At 38.5% G+C, this 12,560-nt stretch overlaps 1 protein-coding gene across 2 annotated transcripts in view; it reads left to right on the top strand.

Moving 5' to 3' along the window:
* The window catches only part of nup210 (nucleoporin 210), a 28,019-nt gene extending 15,826 nt beyond the window's left edge, over positions 1–12,193 (top strand). The window contains exons 29-40 of one of the 2 annotated variants that reach the window (XM_006796453.3): positions 112–203; positions 351–525; positions 2,553–2,728; positions 4,490–4,710; positions 4,998–5,134; positions 5,814–5,928; positions 6,246–6,392; positions 6,969–7,219; positions 7,330–7,534; positions 8,113–8,235; positions 9,771–9,851; positions 10,934–12,193. In XM_006796453.3, coding sequence (XP_006796516.2) covers positions 112–203; positions 351–525; positions 2,553–2,728; positions 4,490–4,710; positions 4,998–5,134; positions 5,814–5,928; positions 6,246–6,392; positions 6,969–7,219; positions 7,330–7,534; positions 8,113–8,235; positions 9,771–9,851; positions 10,934–11,037 — 1,827 coding nt within the window. In that variant the 3' untranslated portion in view covers positions 11,038–12,193. The remainder of the gene's footprint in view (positions 1–111; positions 204–350; positions 526–2,552; positions 2,729–4,489; positions 4,711–4,997; positions 5,135–5,813; positions 5,929–6,245; positions 6,393–6,968; positions 7,220–7,329; positions 7,535–8,112; positions 8,236–9,770; positions 9,852–10,933) is intronic. The other variant, XM_006796454.3, reaches the window with a different exon arrangement.
* The last annotated feature ends 367 nt before the right edge of the window (positions 12,194–12,560 follow it).

Consider the following 12,560-nt stretch of genomic DNA (forward strand, 5'->3'; position numbering starts at 1 on the left):
TGCATCCAACTTCAAATTGTATTAAACTATGACATGTCACTTGTGCAGAAACATCAAAGAATGATTAAGGCTCTCGCATAATTGGAGTTTCAACATTTTGCTTTGATCAAGGTCTATGACAAGCTGCACATGCTTAATCCCAAAGTAGAGGCTGGGGAGTTACTGATGGCTCCGAACTCGGCTCTGAAACTCCAGACTAACAGGTGAGTAGGAATCACCTGCACAGTGGGGTGTTTTTTTTCTGTTCCATATACACGTGAAAAACAGCTCTTCAGTATTTTATAGCATGTAATAAAAATATGTATACTGTTTGAATGAATGATGTGATTTTGTTTTTTCTTGTCCAATAGGGATGGTTTGGGTGCTCTCTCCTATCGAATGTTAGATGGTCCTGACCAGGTTGTTATTGCTCAAGTTGACGATAAGGGCTTCCTCTTCTCTGGCTCGCTCACTGGCATCTCTTCTTTGCTGGTTACCTCACAAGAGACCTTTGGTGTCAATCAAACTCTCATCCTTGCTGTGAAGGTCAGTTTAAGAGCTACAATGTGAAAAGTGTTTGAGATTCATGGTTTAAACATGATATCATGTGGATATTGACTATAAAACACATCTTCTGACCTCCTGCCAAAAACTGTGTGTGGTTTCACTGCTGAAACCTTGATTAAACAAGTTAAGCAGCTTAAAAAGCACAACAATATAAAGATCTAATGGTTTTGGCTCAAACATAACACAAGTAAACACAGTTTCTAAATGACAGTGTTATTTGTAAGGGTAAAAAACAAATTCCATACCTATATGGCCCAGTGTGAAAGTGATTGCCCCTAAACCTAATACCTGATTGGGCCAGCAACAACTGCAATCAAGCATTTGCAATATCTGGCAATGAGGTTTTTGTGGATGAATTTTGGCAAATATAGACAACTGGGATAGGCTCCAGCCCCGCCACACCCTGAAAAGGATAAGCGGCACAGAATGGATGGAATTTTGGCAGAATTGCTGTAATTCAGCTGCATTGGTGGGTTTTCGTACATGAACTACCCTTTTAAGGTAATGCTACAGCATCTCAATCAGATTCCGGTCAAAACTTTGACTAGGCCACTTCAAAGTCTTCATTTTGTTTTTCTTAAGTGATTCAGGACACCAAGAGCCCTTCAGCTTGACGTCACTGACACATGGTTGGACATTATCCTTCAGGATGTTTTGGTAGACAGCAGAATTCATGGTTCCATTTACCACAGCAAGTCTTGCAGGGCGTGAAGCAGCACTAAAGCCCCAGACCATCACAGTACCACCACCATATTTTACTGTTTGTATGATATTCCTTTTCTAAATCGCTGTTACTTTTACGCCAGATGTAATGGGACGCAGACCTTCTAAAAAGTTTAGTCATCAGTCCACAGAATATTCTCCCAAAAGTCTTGGGGATCATCAAGATGTTTTTTGGTAAATGTAAGGCAAACCTTCATGTTCTTTGGTCAGCAGTGGTTTTCTCATTGAACTCTTCCATTTATGCCATTTTTGCCCAGTCTCTTTCTTCTTGTTATATCATGAACTCATGAACCTTAAATGAGACATGTGAAGCCTGCAGTTCTTTAATGCTGTTCTGGCGTCTTTTGTGACCTCCTGGATGTGTCGTTCCTGCACTCTTGGAGTAATTTTGGTTGCTCGGCCACACCTGGGAAGCTTTATCGCTGTTCAAAGTTTTCTCCATTTGTGTGTAATGACTCTCACTGAGGTTCACTGGAGGCCCAAAGCCATAGAAATGGCTTTGTAACACTTTCCAGACAGAGAGATGACAGTGACTTTTATTTCTCAGGTGTTTTGTTAGGTCGTTGTACGATGTGTTGCTTTTTGAGGTCTTTTAACCTGCTTCACTTTGTCAGACAGGTTCTATTTAAGTGATCTCTTGATTCAATCTCTTGTTCTGTCAGTAATCAGGCCTGAGTGTGTTTGGTGAAACTGAAGCTTTCCAAAAAATCTGGTTAATCACAGTTAATTCATAATTTAACAAGAGGGGCAATTACTGTTTTACACAGGATGCGGTAGGTTTGGATAACCTTTCTCTTAATCAGAGAAATCATCATTTAAAAACTGTATATTGTGTTTACTTTTATGTTTGTGTAATAATAAAATTTTAAACATAAGTGACAAAAATGCATAGCCCTAGGAGTGATAGACATTTTTTTAATCTGCTATTTGTGTGTGGTATGGCTTGTATTTAAAAAACAAAAAGACAACTTTCTTTTTGCCTTTTATTTTTCTTATTTAAAATCCTAGCTTTTTGTTTTCATTAGAACCCAGTAAGAATACAGGAGAGGGTTTCTATTGCCAGTTTTCTTTATTGAATCTTTCTAAAAAATATATTATCAGTAGTAACTGCCTGTCGTATGTCGGAATGAGCCTTTCTCTTTTTTCTTCTCTGACCACTGAGAATTGGCCCATACTGGAATCGTTATAGCCACTCTGTAACTATTAGCAACAGCACAGGCGTTTGAAGTGACAGCTGACATCTCGCTGCAGTTACTGATTGCGACACTAATGTTATTCTTCAGGTGGTGCCTGTGTCCTATTTGCGCTTCAGTACCAGTCCGGTGCTCCACACAAACACCAAAGAGAACCTGAAGGCTTTCCCCCTGGGAACTGTACTCACCTTTACTGTCCACTTTCATGCCAGCACTGGAGAAGCACTACACAGCTCCAACTCCCACCTTACATTTACCACAAACAGGTGAGAGACTAAGCAACCTATAGGTTCATTAGCAATATGATTCTCAGATTGAAGCATGACCTCTAGACAAAGAAAAAGAGGAAGATTTATTTTTCTGTTAGTGTAATGCCCCAAGCTTGAAAAGCTATTATCCTTCTGTTCTGGGCCCTATTTATAGAGGGGGAAAAAGCAAGGCCTCACTTTGAGTACTCATTTTGTGCATCTTCGCCCAGCCTCACATGAGCTAATGTCTACAATTATTTCAAATACAGCAAACCAAGTCATGTCAACCCACAGCCTTCCTAGCCATTATCAAATGTATTTCAGGTAGCAGGTTATCCATCAGTGTTCTCTATTTAGATTCTTGAGTGTTTTTATAATTTTTTTTATATACATATAGTATAATTTATATGTCTATGTATTTACTAGTACATATGGTATCGTTTGGCCTGTCCATGCTGTCGGCCATGAAATGAAAATGTGATGCTTTTATAAGGTGTTGTAGGTGCATAAATGCAATAAATGGGCCATTGCATCCCATTGCTAGGTGGTAGGAACATGATGGTTTAATATATCATGTATAATTCAGCTTTTGTGTATATAAATGAGATGTTACTGCTGTGAAAACAACAGGATGCTTTCATAAGGTTTTGTAGGTGCATAAAGGAAGAAAAAGAGGTCATTGTAGCTCGTTGCTAAATGGTTGCCAGGCAACCTGATGGCATCACATATCATGCATAACTGAAGTTTTGTGGAAATGAGATGTTGTTGTGATGAAATTGAAAAAATATATATTATACAACTCCTGATTGTGTAGTAGGAATTGAAAAAGAGACAAACACATGAACAGAGAATTTGTGTATTATAATAAGATATAATATTTGACCTGGAGTTTTTTGTCTTTCATTCCACACATGACTCATCTGTGTGACAAAAAATATTGGCCACTCAGGTGATTTGAGGCAAGACTTGCATAGTACTCTGGGTCAGCACTGTCTGCTGGTCTAAGATTGGACAAACCATGAACAGTGTGCTGGAGATGTGGTCCGCTCACAACTTGGAAAACTATGGTCTTATTGTGAAAGGGCACTTTTAAAGGTCACTTAGAGTCCACGCCTCAGCAGTATAGAGTTACTTTGAGTGCAGGTGAAGGAACAACAGCTTATTAGCCAGTGTTGGTCATAATGTTTGGCTCATCGGCGTATATCTTTAATACTAACATTATTTTTGTTTTATTCTTCACCACTGCTGAGATGCACGATACTGCTCTACTACTCCTCTTGACTCATACTGTTGTACATTCATTTTCTGTACAATCCAACCAGAGCAGTTGAAGTCACAACATCATCTAGTGATAGGCTGTATGAGGAGTTAATTTGATTAATTTAGAGAGGTATTCCTTTAACCCCAGTTTCAGAACGAGTTGTTTCCACCTGACTGAGCGAGGTAAATGTGTGTGTTGAACAGAGCAGTGTTGCACTTTTTCCAATGAGGGACTCCCTTGCCTGGCAATACAATAAATTTATTCTATTATGGTTTTCTCCAGGTGCTGACAGATGATTTTAGTGGGAAAGTAATCACATTTTTGATTGTTGGCCTGTGATAAAATTTGCCTAAGAGTCCCCTAAGAGCTTCTTTTACTGATGTCTAAGGCTGGAGCTGTTTTGGCCAACCTGTTTTCTAACTCGCTTGATTTGAAACACCCTGAAGAATTAGGACTTTCACAGAAACATGTACAAATGATAATCATAATTAAATCTGTTCCTATGTTCTTTTCTTTAGAGATGACCTTGTGCAGGTTGGAGTTGGGCCTGGTAATCACACCCTCACAGTGAGAACTGTTAATGTAGGACTCACACTCCTTGCAGTTTGGGACAGCGAAAACATGGGTGTGGCAGACTATGTTCCAATTCCAGTGGGACATGCTATTCATATGGATGATGCCAACAAACTGATGGTGGGAGATGTGGTCTGCTTCCATATCCAGTTAACCAATCCCAGCGGTAAGAGATTTACATGTTAAAATGTCACAAATGCTGTCATAAAATAAAAAGCACAACAAAACATTGTGAAAGTTAATAAAATGTCTGTTAAATGGCACAAGTTTACAGTCTAGATAAGTATTTCTTATGTTTTCTGATGTGATTTTTCCATTGCTTTTTATTGACTTTCCATAAGGACAAAGTACTTTTTTATGTCAAAAAAATGACTAAAGGAGTACCAATTTACGTGAATTTAAGTGTACTGTACATATTTTAAAAGCACAATATTATCTTTGCCTTCTCTGTAGGTGCTCATGGCACTTGGAGCTCCACTGCAGATGGTGTTCTTCAGGTGGACCCTAAAACTGGAGCCGCTGTAGCTAGAGACTCTGGGACAGCTACTGTGTACTATGAGATACCTGGTGTTTTGAAAACATACAGAGAGGTATGTTACTGATAGTGCAGCTTGGTATGTTGTTTGGCCATGGCTTTAATGAATGTGTACTAATAAACAGAATTCTAATTATGCATGCAGTAGCACTTTCTCTGCTCTTTATACCTTTGTTCCTCTACTAGTGCAGAATATTGCAGGAATCCTCTAGACATGTATCATAACAAAAATTAAAAACAAGTGGATTGCATATCCATCATCACTTCCACTTAATTTATGCATAATGTGTGCGCATGAAATGCTGTTGTTAGGATTCTTGTACACGGTGCGTGGAAAGTATTAATTGGATCTCTGGATGTTGCTGTTCTTTAAATCATGCTCCTTCCCCCTGAATGTGACCACAATTTAATGAATATTTGCTTTTAGAGCAGTTAAAATGTTTTTATGTTGGCTATCTATCTTAAACAGAAAAGAGCTCACATGCATTTTAAAAGGAACTGAATTAAGATGTTTTTTTTTTTTATCAGTGTGAGAAAGTCTTTGAAACAAGTGGGTGGAATGTTATATTCAGCACTCAGCTGTGTTTTAATTAGTTTGCTTCCCCGACGGTTTGATTTGATTGATGTAAACGGTTACTAGTGAATGCAAATTTCAGTGTGATTATTCCATGTACACACTTATATCTTCCTTAGATTTTCCTTTAGCTGTTGTCTCTTTCTGTATGCCTCTGTAGGTAGTAGTGGAAACTCCTACACGGACAGCAGCTATGGCACAGGCTACACCAGTCAGGAATGGCAAAGAGACAAAGGTTCTCCTGACAACCAAAGAAAGAGGAACCAACCTCATTGGTATTGAACTCTTATTTAGTTTTTTGTTTTTGTTTAAATGTTTATTTGTGTGTTTTAGAAGAAATGTTATAGGAATTTATTACTTTCACACAGCCAGGCTAGCTCTTTCACCCAATAATCACGTTATAGTGCAGATATGAAAGCTGTGTAAATCATCTCTATATGAGAAACCATTTTAGCAGACATCCCAAATATCAGAACTTTCTGGTATTGTTGTTTTTGAATTTTTTCCCCTTATATAAATGTAAAGATTCATGAAGTCTTATTTTTATTTTTTTAATAACAAATTTCTTGTTCTATTGTGCCCTACAATACAGGAACCTGTTCCTCTAACCAGATTGAAGCTATTTCACAGCTGCAGCCAGAAACATCTGTAAACTGCCATCTCAGCTTTACCAGCGACATTGTCGATTTCTCTGCTAATGATGTCTTTAAAACGCACGTCACCTTTGACCCCAGCATTGGTAAGAGAGGTCCCCCCCACCCTTAAATTAAAAGATACTTTTAAAACATAACCCCCCTCCCCACTACATAGGTTTTTTTTTTTTTTTTTTTTTTATGTGTATGGTGTGCAAAGGGGGTAGGAAAGTACTGTTTACAAGGGCATAATCAATACCTGCATTGCCCATACAACGAATTTAGCAGGGGCTATAAAAGGTGTCCGGGTGATGTATTGAACCGAGCAGACGCCCTGTTGCCTGAAATCACTGATCTAATTGTGTTTGGGATTTTGGGACTTCTCCCTAGTTGCTGGCTTATGTACAATGGGATTCACAGTGTGTTCATGAGGTTGTAACCATTCAGCTGAATTTTAAAGGGTTTCTAATAGAACTATGTGATTGTGAAGTGATACTTTCTCAGATATTCCGAGGTTAAAGGGGAAAAATACATATTTCTTGTATGTACCTGGCACCTTTTTTGTAACCAAAGTTATATCAGGGCTCACGTGCATGGTGGTATTCATGATCAGGTCTTGTACCAAATGTACACATTAGTAATTTATCTCTAACCATCACCTTTACTTGTGTCCAATGCCTCAGGCTTCTACACATGCTCCATGACCTTGCAGCCCATCACTGACCAGCAGACCCGCGTGCTCAGCGTATCCATGACCAACCTGCTGGTGAAGGCAGGCCTGGAGGGCAGTACTTTCTCTGGGGTACAAGTCAGTGCCAGACTGCCAATTGAGCCAGGCCTGTACTCAGACCAGACTGAGCTGCTGCTCTCAAACTTACACCCATCAGCTGAACTCACAGTCTATGGTCCTACTGCAGCCCTGTCCAATGTGGAGGTACAGTATGTTTTTAAAGCTAAATAAAGCTATTATAATTTAATTCTCTGTGTTTTAGTGAACTTAAGATATGATGTTTAGAAGCATACATTACTTCGTGGTATCTTTAGGTGGCATCTACTTCTCCCAACATTGTTGTCCAAGAGAAGGAGGTACACCATGGCTTCCCCGGTTTCTCAAAGTACACCGTCAGTGCTGTGGACCCCCATTTAGCAGTTTCTGCTTCCATTTCTATAAGCAGCACTTCCTCCGACCAGAATCTCGTCATCCCAGTCACTTTGATTCACGTAGCTGATCCCAATGCTGCAATTCAAGGTCAGATATTAACAGTGCAAATGAGAATCCACAGAACCTAAAGCCAAACTTGTCATTTTACTTTAAGTGTATTTTATGTGTAATGTTGCAGGAAATGTAGCTGGGTTGTTTCACAATGTATTATTATAAATGTGAAGCTACTCATAGTTCATCGTAAATGATTCACATTGTTTAATCTTATATTTTCAATACATATCATCATTTTGTTCAATGACAGAAAATGCACATCTCAACATACAGTGCTTAACAGTTTGTTGTTGTTTTTTTACCCTTCAATTGAACGGAAAATAGAAATGTGGCCATAATGTAAAAAAAACCTTCTGTATTGAGGTAATTAGCTGTTTAAATGGGTTACTGCTGAGTAATCAATGTCAGTCACGTAACCAGCCCTGCCATCTGTGGGAAATGAGGACACTGACATGGCATATTTTTAGTAACCATGTCTCCATTCAGGTATCAGACATCACCAGTGTTGTAACAACATCATTATCCTTTCTGCCGTAGCTAATATGTTGAGTGTGTTGTGTGATTTCAGCATTTCAAATGGGCTTGTTATCTCAAACGCCTCTCTCTCTCAGCAGCTGCTTCTCCAGTTGGTTATATGGAGGGGGGCCACTCCTTCCACAGCTTCATAAACTCCTACCAGATGATGTTCTGCACCCTGTTCGCTCTGCTGGCTGGTACAGCTATCATCATAATTGGTGGGTTGCCTTACTCTTGTTGGAATTACTAAGCCTTAGATAATTGGAGGACCTGTTAGATCACATTTTAAGAACTGCACGCTAGTTTGTTTTCTGTCATCAAAGTAATATTTTTGTGTACCTGGAGTGTACCAAAATCGTACTTTTCGACAGCTGTTCACAGACCAAACCATAAGTACAGTTGGACAGTTACTTTTTTGGGGTGTGGGCATCGATTTCTGTGCACATTCTCATGCACAAAAATACTACAAAATATGCATTTTAATAGGTTTAAAAATTGCTGTTTGAAGTGTAACCTGTGTAAAAGACAGGCTGCATGCTCAAAAAAGACATCACAGGTACGAGTGCCAATTAAAATGTCATTGAGTATTTTGTGGAAAATCTTTTGCACTCCTCGATTGTCTCAACTTATACTTTAATGCGTTTCTTTAGATCCACCTTCAGCTCCAGCTTGTTGTGGGGGTAACCCTGCTTGGAGTCAGCTCTTCATTTAGGTTGAGGCACATTGGAATGTTTTAATATTTACTGATGAATCAAAGCTATTCCAAGTGCTCAGCCTAGAAAGCTCTTAGGACGTTTCATCATTCAGCGATCCCAAAAGTACAGCCGAAGCAACCAATTAGTTTTGATTTGACTCAATCACTGCACACAGAATGCTCCTGTGCACCTCTACAGTCCTGTTGCCTCTGTCAGCCTTGAAATCAATAAGGCAACCATAACGGATGCACCACCTTCTCTGACAGATGAGGTGTCATGCTTTGAGTTTATCCCCCTTTTTTTTCTTTTCCCCTTTTCTTCTACACTACAGTCTATCATTTTGATGCAGGATCATTTTACCAACTAGGCTTTTCTATTTGTGAAGCTCGCCATCAGTTTGAGGGTATGGTCATGAAGTTGTACTATGACCACTGACAGGGAAACTGGACAGGGAAAATTCCACAGGAATTTGTCCTTCCTGTGGAAGTCACATCAATTCTCAAATATCAATCAACTTTGAGCCACAAGTGAGTCTTCTGTGAATGAGACAGAACCACAGCCCAAAGAACATTAACTAGGAAAATGTCCAAATACGTTTGAATAACTGTTTGTGCCCTGAGGGGTGCATCTCACATGAAACCTTTCAATACTGACTTCTTAAACAAAATTAAAGTTGAGACTTTGCATCTTTTTAATGCGGTACTTCTTTGTCAAAATTAATTATGCTAAAAGCACAGAGCCTGAAGAAAAGTTACTGTACTCATTATCCAGACTGTGTACAAGCAAGGTTTTTCCACTGTTACTGGAACATCCATTAAAACTATTAACATGTTTTGTATTTTAAACATTTAAATCCTTCAAACACAAGCTGATGCATCAGTGTATTGCAGTGGTACAAGGTCTTTCAAAGTGAAGTACTTCTTTAACTTGACAGTCAGTTATCAGTGGTGGTCATAATTTAAAGCACCTAAAGTTGTAATACTATATTTTGTGGCTAAGAGTTTTTATATAGGAAGGTCAACAAACACTCATGTTTTTAAATGTATCCCCCCGGGCAGTCCTCCACTCGGTGTTCACGCCAAGGGAACGAACTTATCATCCTGCTTTCATCCAGAGGACACCGCCGTCACCAGTCTCAGGTAGGGCAATGTCACTGTGACTTTACCCAAACAGCGATTTGTAAATAGATGAGAACATGCATTCATGAGAATATACAGCTTGATCAAAAAGCTGACTGTGCCTAAAAAGCAGAAAGATATCGGATTTTAATTTGGCTACTGTCCCCTTCAAAGTAGCCCCCTTATGCAGCTTTACACAGCTCCCCACATTATCTGAAGTTGGCATCTTAGTCTGGGGGACAAATTACCTCTGTGAATGTTTAAGGAACCAAAAAAGTGTGGACTATTGTTTGGGCTCTGGGTGATAGCTTGACACAGAATTTGATGCTCTCTCTCTCTGCAAATTTGTTTCATCAGCTTTTCTAAACACGGACACTGGAGGTCCATTTAAAATTGGCAATGATGGTGTTTCTAACAATATATGAGGAAAAAATAATTTTCCAATGAACTGCTGTCACTGATGAGATGCGTCTTAATTTGTACTGTGAAATTATTGAAATGAGGTGCCATTGGCAGCAGCAGTGCTATAGTGCAATAGTAGCAACTCAGAATAAGTGAAATATAAGCATAAAAGTAGCCTAGGTAGTGTTTTCCCTGGAATTTTTTTAGTATAAGACAACTAAACATGTTAGATTAACAACAGCTAAAGTGATTTTACAGTGTAACTCTTCCAGAGGTGCACAATTGTGTCATATGTTCCAACTTGAGTCAAAGCTTTTTAACCAGTTGAGTAATTGATTACTTTTCAATTGGACATGATCAGCTGTTAGTATTTCCCTCCCCCTTAGCCTGGTTTTACTGATGTCACCTCAACATGTTATAAAGATCATTTGGATGTGAACCTAAAGCATAAATGATTTATCATTCTACAGACTCATTTGTCTTGAAGGAAGCTGGAGTGTTGATATAAGATGTATGTGTTAGCGTGTCAAATTATGCTGGTTAAATGACATTTAAACCATGTAGTGTTTTCTAGATTGCTTTTATTTACTAATAACTTCTAACAGACTTCTTCCACTTCTGGTTTGTGTCACACAGAGTGGTTGTGCCATTCGGCTCTTGATGCCTTGTTTACACTCTTTATTTAACATTTCTGTCTTCAGGTTTAGACTCACCATTATCAAATTCTTTCAACCGCACGTTACCCGGGACCAGCCTAAACAGCAGCCCCAGGTACCGGCTCTATTCCCCAGACTACAAGTCCTGATGAAGCCGGCTGCTTAGTCTCTCCTCCTTAAAATGAAAACACCCCAGGCCATTAAAGTGTAGAGAATGTGCCTCTGTCCCTCAGGATGAATGCTGTGGGGAGGTGACAGCAAAATCTCAGTATCTTTGTTTTGAAATGTTGGTACAGATGCATAAATGAAACAATTTCTACCGTGGAAGATCAGTTAAAAGGCAATGCAAGATTATTATTATAGGGCTGTTTTCCAGTTTTCTTGTGTGTTATGTTGTGTGTGTGGAAGTAAATATAAATTATATGTGTGTGCACAATTCTACATATCCTGTATGTATTTTTGTGGTTTGCCATGAAAATAGCTTTTTATACAAAACCACTTCATTGACTGACACCCAGTGAGGAGCGCACTTAAAAATTTTTAGTTTATGCTCATAATTCTTTTTCTTTTTGTTTGCTTGGCTACTAAATTTGAAGTGTAAAATGCGGTAACTCAGGATAAACCACATTCTCTTATAAGACAGAAATCAACTGTTAGTTTGAAAATATTTATTTTTTACGAGCAGGTGTTGCTGTCTGTAATGTTGTAGTGTATACATTTTGAGGAAAAGTGCCGTCCACTGAATCCATCCACAAAGATAATGAACCCTTTAAATGTGCATATTACTGACCGTGAAAAGGTTGGACTACTTCTGTTTTAGGGCATTTTGGGGGGAGTTTGATTTTTCCCATTTTTCAATATTACTGATTTTCGAGCCACAATGCATCCAGCTTCTGTCTGATTCATTAATGTGAAACTGCAACGAAATGTGAACTGTCATTTAGTTTTTATCCCAGTGTTGCTTGATTGCAAAAAGCATTCAAATGTGACCAGGTCTCATTTCTAAAAATGTAATGCTTCTGTTTATTCCTACAGCCCACTTATCCTGAACAAGATTACTGTAGCATTGTTGAATTGCTTGAACATTTGATGTGTGATTTTTTTTAAATGCCATATTTTTGTATGTGAAGAAAAAAAAATTAACGACCAGGAATTGTATTTATGCTAGCCACTCTGGGTTTGTTTGTTTTTTTCCAGATCCATGCCTTACTGTCACATCTGACCTGCATTTAGCACATGATGCAGTTATGAATTTGTGTGAATATACTCTTCTCTTTGCTGATTAAAGTTTTTACTTTTTCTGTTCACTGTTGTCAGAATTATTCATCAAAAACCTTTTGTGAATTTCTCTTCTTTCCACATGCTGTCAGTTTAGTATAATTGTGGCAGATGAATAGACTTACAGAAAGCATTGTCTTCTTTGAATAATTCAAAATGCAGAAAACTAGAAACATCGATTCTGTCACTCACATTTGGCAATTTTGCAACTCGCTGTGGATTTCTGCATCGGCGTTTCATTAATGTGCTCATTAATACATTTTGTTTTCCTCTTTGTTGCTTTTTGATGACATGATGTTCTTATCCTTTTCAGTGTTGTTGAAGTTGCATATTTTTTAACTTCTCAGTAAATTGTAAACTACTTTAACACGATTAGTTTTGCGAAACATCAATA

This window comes from Neolamprologus brichardi, chromosome 20 (assembly GCF_056152115.1).
Source record: "Neolamprologus brichardi isolate AB-2024 chromosome 20, ASM5615211v1, whole genome shotgun sequence".
Taxonomy (NCBI): domain Eukaryota; kingdom Metazoa; phylum Chordata; class Actinopteri; order Cichliformes; family Cichlidae; genus Neolamprologus; species Neolamprologus brichardi.